This window comes from Pteropus medius, unplaced genomic scaffold (genome assembly GCF_902729225.1).
Source record: "Pteropus medius unplaced genomic scaffold, Ma_sr-lr_union100, whole genome shotgun sequence".
NCBI lineage: Eukaryota > Metazoa > Chordata > Mammalia > Chiroptera > Pteropodidae > Pteropus > Pteropus medius.
Window position 1 is genome coordinate 11177440 of NW_024349225.1, and position 24249 is coordinate 11201688.

Here is a 24249-nt window from a genome sequence, read left to right on the forward strand (position 1 = left end):
GAGCGGGACCTGGGCACCGTCTTGGGGCGAGTACTGGCTGTGCCTTCTTTCCGCTCCGTGGGAACAGGAAAGGATGCAGCAGAAAACGAAGCAAAGATGCTGCAGCTCTTCACATTTCTAGCCGCCGAGAAGCCCTTATTGTCAAGGAGTCAGAGAGAAAAACCAGGAGCCTTCGCTGTCCGGGGAGCCCGAAGCCAACGCTGAAATGACGAGGAGTCATTTGTTTTTTAAGAGTACCCAATTACGCAATTAGCGTTTGGTTAGTTTACCTATATTTCAAATACAATCTGCTTTCGTGTTTGTTTAATGCTTGCCACAGTTTTGCTATTTTAATTGAGACTTAATATCCATTCGCTGGGAATGGAAACGCACGCACTCTGCAAGCTGAGGAGAGGCGGGCAAAGCCGGGGTGTCACCCTCAGGCCAGTGCCCTTCCTGCGGGCGGAGGGGCAGGTCACCCGCCCTGCAGCGACACTTTCTGACTGGCGAATGCACCCTGCTCCCGCAGAAACTGCAGAATCAGACGTGAGGCGGAGGGAGGCATGCCTGCAAGGACAATTTTTATTCTTTCAACAAGCTTCCAAGGGCAGGGCCCGGCCTGCCTCCTCAATTCTTTAAAAAGAGAGAGAAAGAGAGGTAGGAAGGGAAGAAATAAGCGTAAGAAGAAACAAATGAAGGAATCTTTTCTTCAGGGACTGATCTAGTATCCACGTGAGGTGCACGGGACCAATGATTCCAGAAGTAACCACACAGCAGTCACTCCAGACTGATTCACATAATGAATTTTCCTGGAAAAACTTTTAAATAATAAACCTTTAATTATTTTTATTTTTAAGTAATGTATTTATCTAGATGATCTATTTTAAAACGATATATTTTAATAATATTAAAATAATACATTTTTATATTTTAAAAATCTTAAACTTTAAAATAACGTATTTTTTCTAATTATTAAAAAGTTATAATACGTATTATTACTTAATTAATTTAAGTAATTTAAAGTCTTCTTATAAAAGGTTAAGTAATTTAAAGTATTCTTATGAAAGATTAGTAATCAAAAAAATAAAAGTATAAAGATGAGTATAAAAATTAAATTTTTTCTTGTCACCCAGAGATACCTAGTGGCCACATTTTAATGTATTTCCTTCTAGGCTTTTTCTCCTGTTGAGGCATGTTCCAGCCTCCTTTCCTACAGAATGGCCCTATGCCAGCCATGTCCCTCGCAATTTAGATGCAAACATTATACACAAATTAATTTATTGTTTTTTAAAAAATATTATATCGTTGTCTTCCCACTGTTTTGAAAAACTATTCCCAAAAGATATTTTACAGAGATATTGTCTTTCATTCTCGCCTTCTGGTCGACCCACATATTATTTCTATTTTTTCTTCTTATAAGTAACACCGCAGAAAATAACCTTATATATATATATATGTTTGACCAAATCTTTATTTTGTTAGGATAGCTTTTCAAGTCAGAGTGTGTGTGTGTATTTCTTCATTTATAAAATGAAATATTAAAACACAGGCTTAATGGAGTCGCTGGGAAAATTAAATGAGCTAATGCTTACTAGTGCTTGGTACTCAGTCTGTATTTAATTTCACTAATTTTTAAACCTTTTAAAGGCTTGATGTATACTACCAAGTACATGACCCATACAACTTTCAATCTACACCTCTAGCTCATTTCACTGCATCTCCACTGAGACCAACCGCTTAAAACTTTCTTCAGCCATTTTAAGCCACCTTAGCAAAACTATTAACAGATAAAAGATTTGAAATGACAGAATCAACTGTGAGTGAGGGCCAACCGGAAAGCCTAATACGGAACCAAGAATTTCATTACCGTACGAAGTCACCGCCACCGTCTTATCAACACGAAAGCGTGACAGCCGAGGTCAGGCCGGCGTGGCCCTGGCCGTCTGGGGACACCTCTCCGTCTCTGCTCCGGGCTCTCTTAGTCACACGTTTTCCACACCAGCTCTAACGACTTCCGAACAGGCTGGCTGCGTGGGGTCTGTGGCTGAGAGGGCCACCCCCCGCGCCCCACGCAGCTCTGGCTTTCTACCTTTGGGATCCGGTGTTTGTGCGTTACCTGCCAACTCCATCTAATGCTGACTCCCCCAGCTCCCTCTTCTCCCCCTGTTAGCTCTATGCTCCTCGCGTGGTGGTTAAAGCTTTTGAGCTGCAAAATTAGCTGTTTATATGGGGAAAAGAGGTTGGGGCAAGGACCATTTTTATACGTTTTAAAAATTCTTTCCATTTTAAACATTTGATCAGATTTATACCATCAATGGATTTGTATTTTAAATATTGTCAATTCTTAGTGAGAGCACAGGTGATGCCTTTGTTAGGGATTCTGTGGTCTACATCTCAGTTTTCCTGACCCTGCGCCATTCATCGGGGATATTCACTTTTTAAAAGTTAGAAAATAGAGTGATAATTTTAAATCCGCACAAGACCTCTCGGACATTGCCGACTTCGCTTGAAAAACGCCAGCTAGGAAACAGGAAGCCCTCAAGCTTCCCCGCGGTAAAGAACGAGGGAAGTTAAACGACTTAAGGTCTCCCGAGCAACAGCTAGTGTTTATTCAACACATCCTAGGGAGGCGCTTTACCCCATTTAATTCTCACGTCATCCCTATGAAGCAGACTTTCTTAAGCCTACAGGCAGGTTGAGAACTGCCCGGGGCACATGGTTAGGATATGGTGATGCCAGGATTCACACCCTGAGAGTGTGGGCTCTTAGCCAGCAGGATGCCTGTCACCCCGACAATATATATATCTTAATGCACTTCCTTCATTGTAGGTGAGAATTCTTTTTGGAACGAAAAGTAAAGAGCCACCCAACGTCAGAGCGGCATCAGTACACTCTTGGTGACTGATGTTCCCCAGTGATTACGCTTACAGCCCTCAGTCTAGGAAAGGCGCAGATGAAGAGATGCCAGAGAAGTTTAGAGGTATCAAAAAAGCACATCGCACGTGCTGTTTGGAAGTGACTCCAACCTTTCCCGAAGACTTGCGTTTTCCACCGGCTCCGAGGACACCAGCGGTCCCCACCCACCTACCCCGCCCGCCCGTTCGGCCAGTGACAGTGAACTCAGTGTCCAGTACGGGGAAGCCCCAGCGGGACTGCGGTCAGAGCAGCTTGGTCCTTGCCCTTGAGGAGGTTGTCACGGTCTTATTTCGACCTAGCGAGTGATGAGTTTACCTGATCCAAGTCATTCCGCAGAGCAATTTTGCTGGTCACTAGTTCGTGGGCGAGGTCGTCATTCTCTTGTTCCAACCTCATGCTGGCCTCCTGCAACCTCCGGTTCTCCCTCTGCGGGAAGAAAACAACAGCCCAGAGGTGGGCGTTAGTGGCCGGACGGACTAGCAGCGGCAGGCGGGACCGGTGAGGAAGAACAAGCAGCAGCAACACAGTGAACTTCTGCAGGAGTGAGAGGGGAGGGCGGTGGCGCAGGGAGGCGGGACTGCTGTCCGGGAAACCAGTGAGTTAAGCCAGCGGTGCGGATGCGGCAGTCCCCCAGGGAGACTCGCGACGGGCCCTGGAAGCCCCCAAACGGGACTTCGTTATGACAAAGATGCCACACAAAGCGAACTTCCCAAACCTAAGCCCCATCCTGTGAGGTTTCCACATAGACCCAGGATGCAGACACGGTCAGTTCTTTGTTTGGAACATGCAGAATAATCCCACCTTGACCGCAAAGGAAACCACAGACAAGGCAGGGGTGAGACGGGAGAAACCTCTAGACGTTTCTTCAAACTGTCTTTCCAATAGCTGGGTTCAAATTCTCTGAGTATATGTAAGAGCACGGAATCAAGAATCAGGACTTTGCTACCAACTGACATTTCCATTCTCTGGGTAAAAAGATATTTACTTCTCTGAACGATTTTTGTGTCACTAAGAGCAATAACCCCTTAACGTCTCCAAAGGTTTGCTTTGGGTATCACCTTGTTACGAAGTAAGGTCTCCCCTTAACTAGCCATTACGAACTGTACACTCCCATCGGAATACCCACATAGCGTCTTCCATTCTGTGTATCAAAAGCTTTCTCTGCTACTGTTAGCAGTTACAGGAGATTCGAGAGAGAGCTGACAGGAAAGGTTCGATGTGACGAGACCTTCCTGTTTTTTCAGTTTTACACTCCCAACGGTGTTTTCTGCAAGGGCGGCAAAAACTCAGACAAAGCAGCATTGCACAAGCAGAAGACAAACCTATGTCCTGGAAGAGAGTGTGTCGTGGCATTCTCCGTGTGCGCGTGTGTGCGTGCGCGTGTGAAGTTTACCTTCTATAGAACAACCTGGGGTTTGTTATATGGAAAGAAGAAAACCTAATTTTTTTTTTTTCCAAAGGGCCAAGAAACAGATGGTAAGGGCAAAGCCTGAGGCTTCCGTGGAGGCGAAGGATCCAAACACAGGGCCAGCAGAGAAGCTAAAGGACGAACCTGTACTTTGACTACAGCCCGACAACAGGGCTCATTTCTACCTTGTCTTTGGGAGAAGGTAGACTGGGACAGTTGGGGAATGTTAAAACATCTTTGAAAAAGATACTCACTGAAAAAGGTTTAAAAAATCCCGAATAACTTACTTTTAAATAAATTCATGATAGAATTCTATGCAGTGTTAAAATATAAGTGGAAAAAATATTTAATGACAGAAGAAATGCTTATGCTACTTTGTTGATAACCAGAAAAGATAAATAACCAGAAAATCCCATTTTCATAACATGAATAATACATATTAACGGTGGGTAGTGGGTTATTTTTGTTGTCTTTGTGATAGGAAAAGGTTTTCAGGTTTTCTACAATGAATATATAGCACGTGTATTTTAAAAGTTTAAGAAGTTGTTTAAAAAATAAAAAGCAGTTTACAATTTCAATTCCACTGGAAAGGGTTCAAATGTCAAAATGAGAATTTTTAAGTTCACTTTTGTTAGAAGCTCACTTCCTACAGGAAACCACACTGGATCTTCATTTGTGACCAACACACAATGTAACCTCTCAAAAGTGATGCCTCACCAGGAACCCTTTCCTGAGATGTCCCCGCAAAGACAGTGGACATATTCATAGGGGCAAATTGTACCCATCAGATTCTGTCTGCCCTTCCCCACTACAGACATCCGACCCTCCCAGAGAAGCATAATGAACGTGGAGATTAGCATATTTACAAAGCCAGGATGTCAACAGCTGACTCCTTCGATTTTTGTTGAAGTGATCTGCATTCTAGCAGGGGCTGGAGAGTTAGTTTTTCACTCCAATATATCTAAACTATTACTCCTTTTTTTTTTTTTTTTTTTTTGTGGAAACATATACTTGTCGAAAACGCACACTAAAATAAAAGTTTCGGAAACTTTTCTAATACGTGTCTTCCTCGCCAGAAGAGACAGCCACACCCACGCTACTGCCTACAACGCATTTCACAAAGCCCAGAAGAGATTTTTCTCATTTCTTGATACATCCCTTCCCAAGAGACTGTGCTAAGGCTCCTGCAATATCGATTCCTGAGCTGCGTCCTGTTTCCACGGAAACTGTACTTGCAGGGCTCCAAGGCACAGAAAGGTCCTCTCACTATTATTTACACCACATTCGTTTGGCACAAGTGGACGTGTTCTAGCTGCCGGTTGCTCACGTAACAGTGACACGTTTAGAATCGAGTTAAAAATGACCTCCAGGTAAAGTCACACGGCACTAGTGGAAAAGTACTTGGTTCAAAGTATTCAAAAAACGCACCAGGGAGCGACTTCCCCACTGATTAGAGATCGATGTCTGATGGGTTATATTAGACACGAAAGAGATGTGAGCTCAGCGGAAATTCTGACTGGTAACGTCCCATTATGCCTGTCGCAGCTCGAACCCATATAGACACACAGCTGAGAGGGGAAGGGGTGGCGAGGGGGAGATGTGGGAGAAATTCCGAGGGTCTGAGGGTCCCTAAAAAGCAAAACAGCCGACGAGGCACACCTAGTGGCTTTTGCTTTAGCAGGAAGCTTCTGCTTGGTGTCTGCAAAGCAAGCGGCCGAGTGGGAAATGACCCCTGCTCCGCACTCACACACGTGGAAAGCAAGCTCGGGGGCCGGAAATGCAGTATCGTCCTCCCGAGTCCAAACCCGGGGCCGGCGAGGTGGCCGCGGGGGTCCGCCAGTGCCACTGAGGGCTGCGTGAGCCACCGCTACCGAGGTGGAGATTTTCTACAAACAACTCGATCACACTCGCCAAGGGTGTCAAGAGAGACCGCATTACTTGGCTGTCTTCGCCAGCTGTTCCCAAGGAGCCAAAAAACCTGTTTTCAGAGCTGACTGGTTCGAGAAAAAGTTTGCCTTTCTACCAGAATGGAGAAGAAGGTTTGCTTGTGACGGGCTTGAGAAAGGCAGCCACCTTGCTTGGTTCACTTGGAAACGTTAGCAAAGGCCGTACATGTGGGAGAGACCTGAACTCAGCCCCGTTCGCCTCGGTCAGTCCGGAGGTCGTCACATGTCATACGTTTGCACAAGGAGATGTGCCAGATGCTCAGGGCCAGTAGGCAAAACAGGCAAATCGCTTCCCTCGCCTTTTGGCAAAGACTCCAGGAGATGCTGCTTCCATAACTCTCAAAACTCACATCGCACCGTCTGAATCACGCTCCACCTCACACGATGGACAGCGTTTGAACAAAAAGACAGCAGCTTTCCTCATTTGTCCCCTCCCCTCCCACACAGCAGAAGCACAGCTAGGAAAGTGCAGTTAGTAACTTTTGGGAGGAGGATACTGCATTTCTCAGAGAGACAGACGCCGATGTTACGGACACACACAGATAAAAAAACTTACCTCAAAAGTCATAGACCAACTACCGTTTTCAATCATAGGTACAAAGACAATTCAAAAAAAAAAAATGATCCAATGAAATTGCACACCTACTAAGACATTTAGTAAATGGTAATAACGAGAACAGACACTTGTTAATGTTATTCTGCCGTCTTGTTTTTCCTCAGAGTGTCGTACGCTCTAAGGGACCGCAAACATTCGGTGAAGAAAGTATACTGGAGGCCAGTGGGCAAGTGTCATCTCAGGAAGACCGACAGCTGGAACGCCTCCCTCTCCACAGCTATCTGCAGTTTGCTTGCCTGATGAAAATGGCGTGTGGAGCTATGACCAGCTACAGTGCGAGCTGTTAAAATTAGTGGGTGGAAATAACTTCCTTATGTGACAGGGTTGGAAGCCTTGCAGAATAGTTCATCTTCGGGCAAGAGGATGACACTGCTGGGCAGGGGGATGCAAAAGAAAGTCGCGTCGCCGGGCTCCTGTGTCTGAGGGCTGAAGTGTGGGCGAAACAGCGCAAGGAATGGTGAACATCATTTTTTCCAAGATGAGAAAACAGAAAAATGTGAGCTGGCAATCAAAAGAAAATAAACTAAGCCTTAAAAGGAAAAAATGATGGGAAAAGAGGCGGCTTTATAAACTCCAGCTCAGTGTTTAGGGGTGTGTTGCTGCTGCTCTAATGAATTGCTGGCACTGGTTTTTGTAGTCACTTAAGGGTCAGGAGAAAAATGTTTTTCTAAAAGATGCAGTGCAATTTTATTAGCAATAACACACTCTGCTCTCACTTATTTTGTTTTGGATACCTCTTTCAAAAGAGTTGATAATCACCATATTCAAATATCAGAAGGTTTTTTGATATTCAAAGTAAAATGCCTACAGAGGAAATGTTTAAATGTCTACATTGTCTGTAAATGAAGCTTTGAGGAAGAAGACCTGGATGTTTAAAATCATTTTATGTTCATCCTTTACCCAACATATCCAATTTTATCTTTCTGTTGGAAACTTTAAAAATGTTAATGTCAAACTAAAAACAAAATCTTGGCAGTTGCAAAGCAGACTGTATTTCTTTGGGTGCTTAAAAAAATAATCTTAGATTATATTCTAGTAGAGCGGTCAGCAAACTTTTAATATAAATGGCCAGATAGTAAATACTTTCAGCTCTGCAAGCCAGCCACATGGTCTTCGTTGAGACTATTCAACTCTGTCATTGCTGAGCAAAAGCAAACAATAACTAAACAAGTGGGTGTGGCTGTGTTCCAATAAAACTTTATTTACAAAAACAGGCAGTGGGCCACATCTGGCCCACAGGCCACAGTTTGCAAATCCCTGCTCTACTCTAGCATACAGATCAAATTTTACAAGAGCAAATGGGTTACAGATGATGTAGAAACATATGAGTATGACATAACTTTCTCAGTAATACTACCTTACCAGAAAATAAAACTTACTAAAAATTAGAGAAAATCTTTGGAGAATTCATTCTGAAGATCATCAATAAACAAACTTAGAAATTCTTAATATGCATAACATTTACACCCAAGTGTTAAATGTAACTCCATCAGCGGACGAGCATCATAGGAAACCACCTGCTACTTCTTACGTAAGTTGCTCAAGAAGCCTCAGGCCGGCATTCTACACCATCCTACAAACAGCGACTTCGCTGGGTTATCCAGGCTCAGAGAGTGGCAGCTTTCTGAAGTTTATCATTATGTTACCACAGTTATCACGGAAACCATCCTCTTGACTATGACTATTCATTAAAAGCACACTATTTCATGACATAAATACTTCCAAAAGCCAACCACAGTCTTTGTGATATGGAAAAATAAAAAAATGTAAGTTTATTTTCATTCATAGAAAAACATTTTTCAAAGATGGATTCACTCATCTTGACTTCTTTGAACAAGGAAGGGCCCAACACAGTAAGAAAAAGAGAAACCTTACCCTTCCACCCCAGGTAAAAAGTTTAGCATAATTTAAATTCTCCACTACTCAAGTTAAAAACAATATGTGGTAATTGTTCTAAATTATTTCATCAGATATGTGAGGATAGTAAATAATATACATACAATTAAGCTCTACTTCAAGTACTCAGTTTGTATTGTCTTCACCATGTACAATTAAACAGCTTAATTTTAAATTATAGGCAGGAACAATTGCTCTACAAAAACTAGTACCTACGAGAAAAACATTTTATAAACCTAGAGGAATTATTTTTTCTGTTTGGCTTACATTTTGATTTTAAAAATTACTATGCCTATACTTTAGAAAAGAGTTAAATATTCTAAATTTAATTATATTGAACATGGATAAGATACTGCAGTTAGAAACTATGCACTTATATTAATCTCTGTGTCCCAAACCCGAGAGAGTACAAGCTTTCCTGATTCTTTCTAGGATTTGCCCATCTGGAATAGGTAATAATGCAACCTTCATTATGTTTTGGGAGTCACCGAATTTAATTAATCAGCTGTCCCTTTTAAGGCTTAACCCACATTTGTGCAAGTAGTTCTGTAATTAAACAAGAAAGGCATAGCGTCTTCTGGAGGTAGATGGTGGCTACAGGTCTCCAAAAAGTGTTGCCAATTCATGACATTAGAAAACTAACTTTCTCCAAACGGGAACAATTCATCTCCTTAAAATAGAAGGAATATTTTAATTTCTGAAATTTTTAAATGCTTATTAGGGACTTGGCTACTAATTTTTAAAATGTACTAAAACAGCCACAAATATCCATAAATATTTTCTCGGGACTTGTATGAAAAAGAAAATATGCGTGACGTATTTCTACAGACAAATCTTTATCCTGAATTTCACTTCATTTGAAATCAATAAATACGTTTACAAACCAAAATATCAGAGTACATTTATACTACTATACACCTTTGGCCAGGTCAAACTTAAGGACAATAAAAGAGGCTTATAATAAATATTCTATATTCTTCTTCCAATAACGTTTCCTTTCTCTATCTTGAAATCTAGTCATGAAGATAAACAGAAAAAGCACACTAAAAAAATAACTGTAAGCAGTCATTATAGAGCTCGCTGAGTTGTGCTTGTATATATGTGTATGACATATATATGCAAATGAATGTACCGCCCACTTATGTTGTCCCTTCTCTACAAACATGGGCACACATAGGATCTACGGTCATTAATCAGCTCCAATTCTGACAGGAAGGACTCCCCTCCCGCAAGTATGGCTTCTGTGCAGGTTCCTCTAATGAGACTTGGGTTTCTGAGAGGAAGATGGTGGGCTAGATGCCAATCCTCCCGGAACATTTTGCTTGCATTTTTCTGAGATATAATTCACATAAAATTCATAAAAAAAAAAAAACAACAAAATTCATCTTTTAAAATGCACTAGTCAGTAGTTTCAGTATATTCACCAACACTACCTAATTCCAGAACATTGTCATTGCGCATAAAGCTATAAAATTTAAATTTACACCAACACCATTTCATCTCTTTTTCTGCAGTTAAGACTGAAGTGTTCGATACAGGTTATGATGATGTACCCTGAGAATGCAGATATTTGCGTATGTCATGAAAATCGACTGGAAACACATGTTTAGACAGATAGAGCAAGCATGAGACGGCCGGGAGCTACCTCTGCATTGCTGGACCTTAATCCTACCTCGGGCTTCTCTGCAATAGTCCACTTCATACACCGCCATGCTGAGGAGAAATAGCATCGAACTGAAAAATCGCTTAGACTACCTTAACTCATGACATTTCTGGGCCTTTTTCTTTTTAATTGACGTAACCTTCCTAACTGCCTTGCCTAAGCTAGAAGTAAACACGGCACTGTAAGCAGCATGGATCCTAGGGGCTGAGAAGGCTTATCAGTGAGCTGCTATACATTCCGGCTCGGAGCCTCAAAGGGCTTCCCAAGTTATTCTTAAACATTTACGTAACTAGGTTCCCGGTCCAAGATCTTCGAATTATGAAGTGCTCGTTCCCGGGATTTAGATCTTATTCTTGACAGGATTAAATTTTGAAGATATTAAAAGGTATTTTTCTAAGACACTATCCTAGTATAATTAAGATCATTATAATTAGCTTCTTACATTAGAAATTAAATATCTGAAAGAACGAATCTGTTTGTGGTTAGAAACTATGTTGTCAATTTTCACCTTGAAAATGTAATTATAATTTGAGGATATACTTTTACCAGGTGTATCCACGGCCAGTACAAATGTCTAGACATTATTAAAGGGTATAAGGGCATTAGTTAGATGATGGATTGACAAGCTGTTACGAAAATACGAAAGAATTCGTTATAAAGGGTAGCTGATATGCACAGATAGAAGAGGCCACAACACTCAAACTAAAAAGTAATAACCGTTTTTGAAATGAAAACAAAAAGTTTAATTTTACTTTGATCCCTCAAGAAAAATTGTACACATTGATAGTCTCATGTGCGGTAAGCATTTCAAAAAATAATATGCATCGTACTATTTATTTATACATATCTGCTTTGACACAAAAAGGATTTAAGAAACAATAACAAGTTCAGTCCCAGACACATTTTAAATATACAATTTTAGTCTTCCATCTCCCTCTCTTCTGTTTTAAAGCACGCTCCCCAGCTGTTACTCGTCACAGTGGCAGCCATGAGGAAAGCAGAATGACACAATCAGCAGGAGGGCTTCATTTTGGATCCTCAAAAATATTTTATAATTACTACGTCAAGCCTCTCTAAAGCAGCGCGCCACATGAGCTACATTAAAACTCGTTTTACTGAGGGGTGGGTGGTCACTTTCAAGCCTCATTCTACCAGCACCTTACGTGTTACGTTATCTGCGAGAGCAGCAGGCGAGATTGTATCGCCAGTTCTGTAGCCACTTCTATAAACGAGAGAATCAACATACTGATGTTGGATTATTGGACAGCAAGACGTAGGAGAAATCAGAGGAAGGTCAGCAAGGGACGGGCACATTTTATCATTCTAGGAACACGTGGGTAGCACGAGGCAGGAGGCCTGACAAGGCCGAAACGACCGTTCATTGCAGACCGACCGAGTGCTGGGTACTGAGCGTGCGCCGTCCCCTAACCTCACAGCTATCCTCAAGGGAATGCGCACACTCCACGTTTTGCAGACGAGAAGGGGTTCCACGGCTAGTCCAAGACACTCAACATGAGCATAGGGCTTAAAAGCCCCCGGCTCGGATTCCAAATCCTGTGCTCTTTTTATGGAAAGCCAGGATTCGAACTCAGGTCCGACTGCCAAGTCCATAGACGCCTGCCACCCTGCCCCTCTCTGATCCACCCCCAACGCTATTCAATTTGGCGCCAAAGACAAGATGGACGGCGTGACCCTAGGTGCCCATGTCCGCCTCTCTGACCACATCGAGGCAACTCTAGTTACGACCGTGGGAGTCGTGCCACTCTGGGTGACCTCGTGATGCCACCCCAGTACTTGGCATCTTGGCAGGGCATTTCAACGTCAGTGGTGCTCACTGTGAAAATACGACATTCTCTTATCCTAATGTACTGACGTGGGGAGGGACAGAACCGCGCATCTGTAGGAATCTGAAGATTTAAAACGTGTTGAGGAGAGAACAATATTTGTTGGAAAAGGTCTGAAATCAGTACTTGCCCCCCATCGCGTCATGGGGACAGGGTTCCTAACTGCCACTAAAGAGATCTAGCTTTGCGAAGAGCCAATTTTTAAAAAGACTATAATTACTTAACTACGATATTAAATGGAAATCATTTTGACTCTGAACCTGAATGCTGTAGTGAAACGTCACCGTTGCTCATGAACTTGTCTAGGAAAGAAATGTTGCGACAAACACCATCTCTGTGCTCGATGGACCTTGTGGTTTTATTTTTCCTTCCGAATGCATTTGTATTGTTAACATTTGCTACAGACACAGGTGCGTCTGAAAGATTCTCGTGCCAGTCTTGGAACAGTTCACCTTCTAGAAGTCCCTGGGGAGGTGACCGTGCACAGCTAAAACCGTACTGTGACATTTTCCTTTTCCTCTCATTTTTGAAAGTAGTCGATAGCCACTTTCTTTCTTTTTCCCTCTCTTTCTCTCAGCTTCTTATGAAGATTCCCAGTATAAATGCACCAGGTGGCGTTACCTACAAATATACAAACTGAAAGAAAAGAAATATTACGGTTGGCTACTCAGGAGTCTCCTGAAGTGAAAACATACCTGGACATTTAGCATGGTCACAGAGTGTCAAAATCAATCGGGAATGAACAAAGGGACTTGGACTGGCCACAACTGCTGCTTTAGGGTCAGGAAGGCACTTTGCTGTGGCAGGTGGCCCACGTGTCCCATACCTTGTATCTGTCCATCGGGTCTTCCTGCTGCAGCTGGCTCTCCCGCATGGTCTGATATTCCTTCTCATATTTCTTCAGCTTCTTAGTCGGTACCTGCAGGCAGCAGAGGAAAAGCATGTTACACGGGGAGGTCATGTAGGAAAACATTTTCTAAAGTGTCTCCCAATTAAGTCTCTGGCATTCTCAGGGAACATGCCCAGCTCAAAGCTGGGGCGGGGCTGGGAGGATCTAGATTCTGGCACAGGGGTCTGTAAACCTTTCCTCTACAAGTCCAGAGAGTGTGTTCTTTAGGCTTCATGGGTCACAGTCCAGGTCACGGCTACCCCACTCTGTTATCACACACAAGCTGCCACAGGTGATACGTAAACGAATGAGCGTGGCCATACTATAAACCGTTTTTTTACAAAAATGGGCTGTACTTTGTCCATCTATGTTCTATAATACTGCTGATGTTATAGCTTTTTCTTGTCGATGTATTTAACAATGCTATTAATTCTATTAACTACCTTTCTTTAAGTAAAATTTGCTCATAGCCTACATTATTTTATAACTGAAAAACTGTGCAACAAAAAATATTTTTAAAGAGTTAATAGACCAGAGAGAAAGAAGATTCTCAAGTTCACCACTGAAAACTCAAAGAAATATGGAATCATTGTGCCCTATGAGATAATAGAAAATCATCTACACAATTCATCTATTTCTTGCTAAAATTATGTCATCTTTAAAAGATAGTAGACTACTCTTTTCTGAGGAAAGACTAGAATCTTACAGAATCTTAGTACGATAAAAATAAATCAGCATAGCATAGTGTAAAGGTCATAGATTTTGCCACTGGATAGACCAGGGTCTGAGTGTTAATATTTTATTAACCTGCTGGCAAACAGGTATTTGTCCTCTCTTAGCCCGAGTTTCTTCATCTGTAAAATGACACGCAAACAGATTTCTACTTCACAATGGTTGTCAGGAAAATTTACTGATAAAACGTAGGTAAAATATTTAAAATAATGCCTGGTTCATGGATATTTAAAAAGTTATTTTTAATACATATCTACTCAAAATTAATGTATTGTAATCTATTATGCTCCATATAACAGATAAAGTCTACCTTCAGGTTTTCCTCAGACAATCAAAATTATGTAATTCCTTTAGACATCAAAATCTTAATGTTTAGGTCCTAAAGCAGGTGACTTGAAATGGAAAAAATATATATTTAATTTTTTAAAAGGTTACAAATGTGTTATTTTGCTGAATCCTTGGGGACTTCGTGAAGGCAAGGACGAGGTGTTGATGCCTCAGGATCCATCATGATGCCTACCCAAACGTACTGGCCCCTACGAGGCTCTCGATAGATTGTTTCTCATTGAGTTCGAAACACAGTACTTAGAAAGCGTGTTGTGTACGTGTGAGAGACAGCAAGAGAGAAAGGAAAGCACCAGAATGGACATAAAATTGCCTTCCAGTTTTCTGAGATGCCGACAGTTAAATTTTCTGGAATCTAACCAGAGTTGGTCACATCGAAAGCGAGGCCATCAGGTGCCATTCCCTATCTCCTTCTAATTCCTCTGTTCTTCCTACCCAGGAACACGACGAAGTGTGGGATTATCTGCTTCTCACCACACCTGGGAAGTTTCCCAGACTCGGTCCGAACCTGACAGACAGTGTAAGTCATTCAACAACACGAGGACAATCTTCTGGCTGATGGGAGACCGTCTCCCCACTCAGACAAGCAACAGGACCCTCCCAGGGTGTAACCGAATTGCGAAACCTGTCGAATATTGTCGTCAGACCTTAACTTCAGGCTGTGACCAACTAGAGCACAAGAGAAAGGATGGCACCACCTGCCAACCGTGTGGCCTCGAGATCTTCGGGCAAACATCAAGGAACACCTGTGTGCCTGTGTGCTAACAACACATTACTTTCCTTGACAGTGATGGGGGCCTTAATTTCTTCTGGTTTTCTCTTCTCTATGCGGTAATCATATACTCGGAAAAGCAAAATAACAGACTCGAGATGAAGTGGCAAATCACGAGTACCGCAGAAGTCCCGCAGCGGTGAGCAGTGACAGGTGTTTCGTGTGCATCCCTGGGGCAGGTGTCAAGTTCAAGGGGAGAAGTGAGAAGAACTGTGAGGAGGGTGCCTACTCCAGCTGCCATTTACCCACAGATCAGAAGTATTTCAGTATTTTTGCAGCTGAATACTGGTGCCAGTGGGTACCAGGCTGACCATCAGTCCTGTGTGGAAGTATGTTCTCTATGCTTCTAAAATGGATACATTCACCAATGACTGAATTACATATGGCAAGCTCATTTCTAGAGCATTTCATCTAAAACCATATTTTTTTAATTCAAACTATAGCTGAGATTTTTTTTTACATGTAAAGAGTGTCCTTTTAAAAGTCAACCTTGCTACTTCCGTTAAGAGGTACATTTCAAAGAGAAATTTTCAAAAAAATGCATTAGACACCCTCACAAAGCTAATCCTTTCTCATCTGGCTGAGGTTCTAGGATGTTTGGCTTCAGCTCGTTCAGGGAAACCGAACAGGTTCCCAGAACAACATGTTGCTAGGAAACCTTCCAAGCTTATTTATCTTGTGCTGTGGGGTGATATTGAGCATCCACCTGTGATTGGCACGAAGGGAAACGGGGGGAAGGGCGGAGGAGGAAGAGACGAGAGCTGATAGGAAACTCCTGTTATTTACAGAGAAAGAACATAGTCTTACGGTTTTTAAAACTATATTTCAGGACAAAATTGATTTTGTTTTAGGGACTGTATTACTGAGCTTAAAATGTGTCTTATTAGAGAAGGAATAAAGAACCTCTTTAGGATGTAGTTTTAGCTAAAAGAACAGAAAGTCACCAAGAATTATTAGAATTGAAACAACCTATTATCTCAAGAACAGAATAGGTATCTCTCCCTAAATAAATTTAATGCAGGTGTGCACATGAAGAGTCTGTTCAGTAAGAAACATCCATTCTTTTCAATGTCTACCTAATCTGGGGTTCTGTTCCATCAGCCACCCATCCTCTGCTGTCTAACACCTCCTATTTGGCTAAATTCAGAAAATATCTTCAAAAGGTCTATAATCGTTTGCAAGTGTAACTGATAATGAGCACTCGCCACTTTGAAATGATATTTTAAAAAAAACAACCAATCACACAGGAAAACAAAGTGGGATATCCATCCAGCCGTGTCAAGACAGCCCCTACAGAGTATGACAGCAATCATTTAAGTTACCAGCCACGGCCTGACACTTTGGACCTGACAGCTACACTTAGGGAAGGGCGTTTAAGACAGAGCCAGGGTTCTCGTCTTTTGAATATTATATGATATTTAGATATTTCACAAAATATGCGTGGCCCTGGCACTGAAGTTATAACCACCATTATTACAGAATCGGTAAGTTGGAGTTGGAGGGACCTCTGGAGACCGTCTGCTGCCACCCTTTCCTTCAGGTCAAGAAAGCCGGACCCTGTGGCTGTGGCCGTGGGGGAAGCCAGCTGGCCCCGCGCAGCAGAGCCGCGTGGACTGCTCGGTGGCCTCTGGCCTGCGAGTCCTTCCCAGTATTGGGCTGTGTGGGCTGCTGGGCGACATGTTTCCCAAACTCTAGTCATTTGAATACAACTGTCACTATTTTTGCCATATCCAAACTCCTTTTACTACTATTTTTCTTTAAGTCAACTGTTTTACATAAATTTACTTCACAAGAAAACAATGTAGAAACAACAGTCGACACAGACAACTGTGGTAGGCAGAAAATGGCCTCTCAACGTGTCTGCACCCCAATTCTCGAACCTGTGAGGTGAGGGAGAGTCTCATTATGATCAGTTTGCGTACGCTTCCCTGCCCAGGTAAAAATACAACATTTCCTCTGTGCCAAATGTGAGCAACGGCCGGTCACTCCTAAGAGCCATTATTATTCAGGGCTTGATGAATCTGCTTCTGTTATTTCAGAAATAAAAGATACAGAAATATTTACTGATGAATGCAAATGTTGGCAGAGCATGTCACCATTTAAAAAAAGGGCTGGTAAGAGATGGTTAATGTTTTCCTAATAGTCAGAAGAAGCCTGAGTGCCTTTTAATAAGACAAAGGTAGTAGCCATTAGGTACTGCTGTTCCTCACTTCAGATCATCTCGCAGACTTCAGATCATCTCGCAGGTTGACTAGAAATGATCCCATTGATTTAATACATTAATCACCGGACAGAGAGAAAATAGTTAAGAAGGGTAGTACCCCACATCCTGGGGGGAGGGGGGATGGCCGAAGAGTTTCCAGTTCAGAGTCACTTCTACAAAGACTTGTCAGGATCTGGACAGGAAGTGGACCAGTGGCGACCAAAACTCTAGCGGTCAGTGCGCAGCGGCAGGTGGACTGGGGAGGGAACAGGTGGGAAGCATCAGGGGGAAAAGTCATCCAAGAGGAGGGTCCACGTCCTACACGCTTCACCTAACTCTCTCTACAGTGACCAGCGAAAGAGGCCGCTCTGGCTCCTCTGGAGCGTTCAGCACTGGGAGGAGGGGGAAACGCAGCCCGTGACATCTTACCCCATGTGACTGGGGACAAAGAACTTTCAGGGAACATCAGAGCCTCTAAATGATTATTAGTTGTATTCTTTTTTGTTGAGGTATAATCAACATATAACAACATATAAGATTCCCATGTACAAACTAATGAGTCAATATATGTATATACTGTGAAATAAGCAAATACATTTAGTTAACGTCCGTCACCATTACAAATTTTTTTTTCTTGCGGTGAGCACTTTGAGGATCTACTCTCTCAGCAAGTCTCAAACAAGCGACACAGTATTACTATCTGTAGTCCTCATTACAGCCCTGTGACTTATTTATTTTACAGCTGGAAATTAATACCTTTTGACCCCCTTCACTCATTCCACCCATCCCCACCCCTCACCTCTGGCAATATTTGTTGTGTTGTAATACTTAAGAATCAGTTGGTTTAAGGGTGTGGGGCCAAAGAAAGTGTGCATCTCTTATAACTGACATAACTCCCAAGGCTTACAGACATCAGGTGACTCATCGCGCTCTCCCTGACCCCACACGTGACAGTCCAAGGGCTGCCCCTGCTTCCGTCTCACCCGGCACGTTCAGTCTCCCCAGTCACTGGAGCCTAGTGGTGCACACGCCTGTGACAGCATTCGGGGATAGCTGTATGATGTGAGTCACTTTCCAGCTCTCCTGGATGTGGTGTGCTCGACAAAGTATCTACGAAAGCTTCTGAGGTATTGATTTCTACTTTCTTTACCACATTCTAATATAAGCTCTCTGGTCTCGATGCTGTAGCAACTTCAAGCGAGTCTTGCATTTTATAGAAACTGCTTATCTGTTCACTTCTAATTCCTCTCCGGTTCTATAAATCTAATCTCGTATACTATTTTTATGAAACTCCTTGGCGCTTCTGCTCTAGAGCTTTCCTATCAATAAATAATATTTAGAGGCAGAGCAATTTCTTTACTATCTATACACTGACGACTCCTAAATTTATAGTTTCCAACCCAGGACTTCTACTGAGCTCAACATGCATGTCCAACTGCTAACTTCGTATCATCTTTCGGATGTTTCATATTTGAGACATCTTAAATCTGGATTCATCACGTGCCCTCTCCCCTCAACATGTTCTTCTGTTGTTCATCTTCTTCCATCCAGATGCTCAAGCCAGAGACCCAGAAGTCACCTTTGACCTCTCCCCTCACCAATGATCATGAAATCAATCACTAGATCCTACTGGGTACACCCCAAACACCTCAAGCTCATCTTCTTCTCTTGAACTTCACTGGCGCTGCCCTAGTTCAAGCCAAAATCACTTCTCGTCAGCGCAGTAACCTCCAAACTGGCCTCCCTGTGTCCGCACTTGTTCTACTCCAAGTCTTTTCTCCATATGGCAGCCATATTTTTTTCAGGATGCACATGTGGTCATTCCCCTTCCTAAACTTTTCAACTGCTTCCTGTTGCACTCAGGATAAAGGGAGAAATACCTGAGGTGGCTCTGCCGGTCCCGTAGGATCTGGTGTCCATTTACTTCTCCCCTTTACTCTCTACCCCCTATTTTGCAAAAGTGGGGGTCACCCATCCCAGGGAGTACACGCAAGGATCCAAGCAGATGCAAAAGGCAATCATTAGAATTTCTAGTTCTGTTTTTGACTTTATCTCTGCAAAATGTCTATTTGTGCCTAGTTTATTAAAGAGCAAGTCCATAATTTATTTTAAAATGAATGTCATATATTGGAGATCAAAAGAGACAACCAGCTTCTACTCCGGCCACAATGGTCTTCCCTTAGATCCTTGAACACATCGCATTCTGTCCTGTCTCAGGATTCTGAGCATGCTGTTGCTTTGTTGCGAGGAATCCAGCACATCTATCTCAAGATTCTAATTCAAAAGGTCTGAGGTGTGATCCTCTATTTTTATAAAGCTCCTCAGGCAACTCCAACATATTATGTGTCTGAAAACCACTGAGTTAGAACATCAAATGCTAGAAAGGAAGAAACAGAAAAGGCTAGAGAGGCTTTTACGAGCTGGCCTGAGAAGGTAACTACCAGTTCCTAAGGGAATAACTATTATAAATTAGTTTCAAATAACCAATTTATAAATAAACTTTAGGGAAGAATAAATGTATAAGGTCAGAAAGGACTACTTTTAATGTTCTAAAATATTTTAAGAATCTATTATATAAACAGTTTCATTAAGGAAAAAAGTGTTTTAAATAAGGACAAAGCTATATGCGCTTCAAGAAGAATTATTTAAGCAACAGTTTCTCTTCCATACTATAAGGAGGGTGGTTTAGAGATGAAACAGGCTTGCATTTGAAACCCTGCTCTGTCAAAACTAGCTTTGTAATTTTATAAGCAAATCATTGAAACCTCTCACTCAGAGCTTCAATCACTTATTCTTTTTAATGGGGGATAAACACAAGTAACTATGACAACCGTCTTCTTTTATTGAGCACATAATACACAACACGGCACTGGGCTAAGCACTGACCCTGTTTTACATTACTTTAACCTGACAAAGTTGAGCTGTAAATGAGTACGCTGAGGAAGACCGAGTACCGTGCCCCGGGACCGTGAGAGCGACTGACGCGACAGGCCTGACACCAAAGGTAAAGCCTTAGTGCAATACATCACGTGCCTGCCATCCAGCCAGCACACACAGCTCTCAGACCCAGGACCTTGCTAACCCTCATCGGTGGCCCGGCTGCACCTGCCTGAGCTAACCAAGTGCAGAATGATGGAGAGATTGTTCTTTTAACATCTAACTGGGAGGTAATGAACCTAAGCTAGCTGTCATACATATTACCTAGTACAAACCAGGAGCTCCGAAAACATAAACACCCTCACCCTGAACTTTCTGAGCGAACTAGAAAAAAAAGAGGTCACAGAGACCCTGGGGTGGCTGAACTAGGAATTTAACCCTGGGAGGAGCCTGTTTAAAATTCCAGGAAGTATTAAGAGGGAGCAGATCGCAATGACATATTTTCCTCCTCTTCCGGCCTCTGAAAAGAAAAGTATCACAGCATAAATCACCCAGGACGTTTACAGCTTAAAGCAAATTACCTAAAGGTACCAAACGGGCTGCGCTTAGCTGGAGCACTTTCTGAGGCCTACGGCTTCACTGAGAATGCCCTTCTTCTCTACTATTTCCTATGCTGCTTCAGGGTTTCTCTGTTCCCACCGCTTCGAGCACTGACATGTACAAATAACGCTGGCTTCTTCACCCACACGCGACAGGTGCAGGCGGGTCAACCCTTCCGTCTATGGGTTTTTAAATCTGTTTTTCTCAGATTCTTTGCACTTTTTGAAGGAGAGAAAAAATACATTTGTCTGTTTTTCTTTTAAACAACAAAAATTCTTATCCCACTATACCAGTTATCCTCAATTTTAGGCTGAATTATGAAAATTTTGTTATTTTTCTCTTCGTAAAAATTAAGAAGTGATAGTATCTTAAGTTGGTAGACCACACCGAATGCTTTTACTTTATTTTGGGAGGAGGTGCTCAAAATCCACTGTACTATATCTCAAGTAAAATTCCAATTCTGAAAGAGTCTTTGGTTAGAAATGTATCACTTAAAATTTTTGTTATAGTGTTTGAAAAAGAGGATGACTACTAAGTACTCAAAATTCAGATTGGAAGATGGTACGTAATATACTAAGTCTGTTTTCAGGGTGAATGGTATTTATTGGCCTGAGTCCAAGGAGTAGATTAACGAGATGCGGTTCCGAAACCGGGCTGCAGAAAGCTGAGACAGCTATGCATTCGGAGCGAGCCGATGAAGCTTATTTAAAACTAGACAATGAGAAAGGGGAGAAAGAATGATAGGGGAGCTGAGCCCGTCAGTGCTTCATTATCATCAAGGGCTGGGTTCATTCGAACGGTGCTGGCCTTTCCACCACGGGACGCTAAGACACCTGAAGCAATACTTTATGTCGGCTGTGATCGACAATTAGATAAAAAATAAATCTGTATCTCTGGCTAATTATGCTCACAGTAAGCAGAAGGCTATAGACATTTATGCTATAAAAATTTCAATTCAAGGTTAATACGACAAACAGCAGCTGTATAAAACAATCAGAGTAATTCTGTCTTTAAAGAGATTCGACTTTACCTGCCAGACGTCTGAGAAGGATAAACAGTGGGGAAGGAGAACCTGGCACCTTTACTGCCTCCCTCTACCTTCAAAGGCAGTCAACCAGGACAGGTCAGCAGCAACAGTGTTAAGCTACGTGATGACTGCACCGCCATTTTTATACATCAACTTTGTACATTGCATTTTTAAAGATCATCCATTCGCTCGCTCGTTCAGCAAATATTTACTGATTATCTGCTATGCAGCAGGCATGGCCGTCCAGGGCCAAATGCACAGTCTGTCTCCTCAAGGAGCTTACAGTCTGGTGGGGAGAAAGTCTTTCCAGAAATAGTCACCCCATTTAAATAAGTGCTCTTTACCAAGCAGGTAAGTGCTGATAGAGAAGAGAAGGTGGGGGGCAGGGTGACCACACATGGGTGGTTGCCTCTCTGAGGAGCGACACGGACACTGAGACCTGGAGAATGTTCGCCGGCGACAAGCAGGGAGTGTTCCCAGCAGAGAGACAAGAGGCGAGGATGGGAAAGGGCGAGGCCGGCTCCATAATTTGCCAGGACCAGTACAGAATGAAAAGTTGGGGCCCCTCGTTCGAAAAGTGAGAATTTCAAGCTGGTGACGGCAGAGCATGAAAGCGCATGGGGGGGATCTGCGTGACTGCGCAGGTCATGTGCGCTGCAGGCCAGCCAGGGCACAGCAGGTAGAGAGGCGCTAGCTGCGGCTGAAGAGGCATGGCAAGGTATGACAGGTGCACATGCACCAGCCCAAGGTACGGGGCCTCCGGGGACCAACCTCCCAGACCAACCTGTGTCCTTCACAGCTCCCCAGTTACTAATGAGCCGCCGTGTGAGCCAGGCTGTCACGTAAGTACTCCACTCTAAGAGGAAGACAAGGAAGATGGTCTTTGCTTTTAAGGAGCTTACAAATTATTCTATAGTTTAGGATAGAATGTGGTTAAGTTCACAGGAGCAGAAAGCACCAGTTTGTGGGAGATTGGAGGCATGGAGATTACTCGCTTGAGGCAGAGTATGTAAGCACACAGAAAGGACTTGGAACTCACTGAAATGCGCATTCCTTTGCCTTTAGAGCGATGATTCTGCCACATCACTGTAGAAACAGCGAACACATCCAGCGCGCCCGTGTGCCAGGCCCTGAACACTACACACTTACACGTCGTAGTTGATTGTAGTCTGTGAGGTAGGTGCTATTATTATCCTCAGAGATCCAGAGAAGTTAAACTTGTGTGAGGTCACACAGCCGGCAGGGTGGGGATGCTTTCCAGTCCGGGCCCTGACAGGGTGGGGATGCTTTCCAGTCCGGGCCGAGCCGGCCCGAAGCCCTTGCTCTGAACTGCTGTACTGTACCCACCACTACACCGACGTCGTTTGATTGTGCTTTGTTTTTTAAATCTACGTGCTATACTTACGTCCTTTTATTTCTTCTCCCTGGTCTTCTGTTGTCGCTTTAAGTTCATCTGCTCGGTTAGCTATACACACTGCTTCAAATTGGCTGAGAGATTTACAAGAAAAATAATTTTCCTAAAGATTTTTCCAGCTTTATCTAGAGCCAGAGTTGGCAGGAACAGCAATATGAAATACGCTTAGGTATGAATTTCTGAAAGAAGATGACACATACAATGCTACTCTCCTCTGCTGCTGGTGACAGTCCCGAAGCATCTTTGTACGGATGGCTAACGAGAGCCAATGCAGGTATGAATGATTACTACTGATTCTCTGAGAACCGTGAACACTGAATTAGTGGAACTCTGGGAACCCACACAGTGTCCCCACGACCCAATGCTGGATCAGTTCCTTACAGGATTGCAGAGTGCATGTATGTGCTCACTAATTCAACAATTATTGACTGTCTGCAAGGCACTAGGTCAGATGCTGAGAGATACAAAGATACCTATGACACAATCCTCTCATCAATAAACTTACAGTAAATTTTAAAATTTTATTCATGCCATCAGAAATATAAGCCTCAAGCAATAATGGTTGAGAGGGAAACGTTTTCGCGGATACGCCAGGACATTTAGGACAGACTTAAGGAGGAACCATCATGTAAGCACTGTCATGCCCTGCGGGAGCTTTTGCTGTTGGCCATTCCCAGGTGTCAGAATTTTTTTTTTTTTTTTTTTTTTGGTTGCCCTCAATAACTCAATCGAGAGACAGGCAGGGCCATAAGCCTCCTCTTACTGCCTTTCTAGCAGGCAGGAAGCATCATTTGTTAAGTGGAAGTCAACAGGCCCAGAGTGCTCTGCCTCAGGTACCATTCTGCAGGTGGTAGATGGCCCGGCTCGCCAGAATCTTAATTGCAGTCTATGCAAGGCTAGAGGGCATTTCCGACTCCAATCTGCCACCCCTAGACTGTGCATTCCCAGAGCAGGGTACTTCCAATACTAATCAAGTCCAAGGTATAGTCTAAAGCACGTGTTGTATCACACTGTGTAGGCTGGATACTTACAGAGTATAACACTAAGGTAGGGCTGTAAGAGGTGCAGAGAGGGCCAAAATACGGAGGGAACAGCTCGTTTTTGCTTATTTCTCTCCTCATC

The 24249-nt window shown here is 42.9% G+C and overlaps 1 protein-coding gene across 13 annotated transcripts in view; it reads right to left on the reverse strand.

Annotated features, from left to right (window-relative positions):
- RABGAP1L (RAB GTPase activating protein 1 like) overlaps positions 1-24249 on the reverse strand; it is a 417651-nt gene that overhangs the window by 16051 nt on the left and 377351 nt on the right. For 9 of the 13 annotated variants that reach the window (XM_039881422.1, XM_039881421.1, XM_039881423.1 and 6 more), the window contains 2 exons: positions 13095-13187; positions 3211-3321 (listed from right to left, as the gene is read on the reverse strand). In XM_039881422.1, the coding sequence (XP_039737356.1) occupies positions 3211-3321; positions 13095-13187 (204 nt within the window). Of the gene's footprint in view, positions 1-3210; positions 3322-6805; positions 12905-13094; positions 13188-24249 lie in introns of those variants that run through there. The other 4 variants (XM_039881424.1, XM_039881432.1, XM_039881433.1 and 1 more) reach the window with 2 other exon arrangements.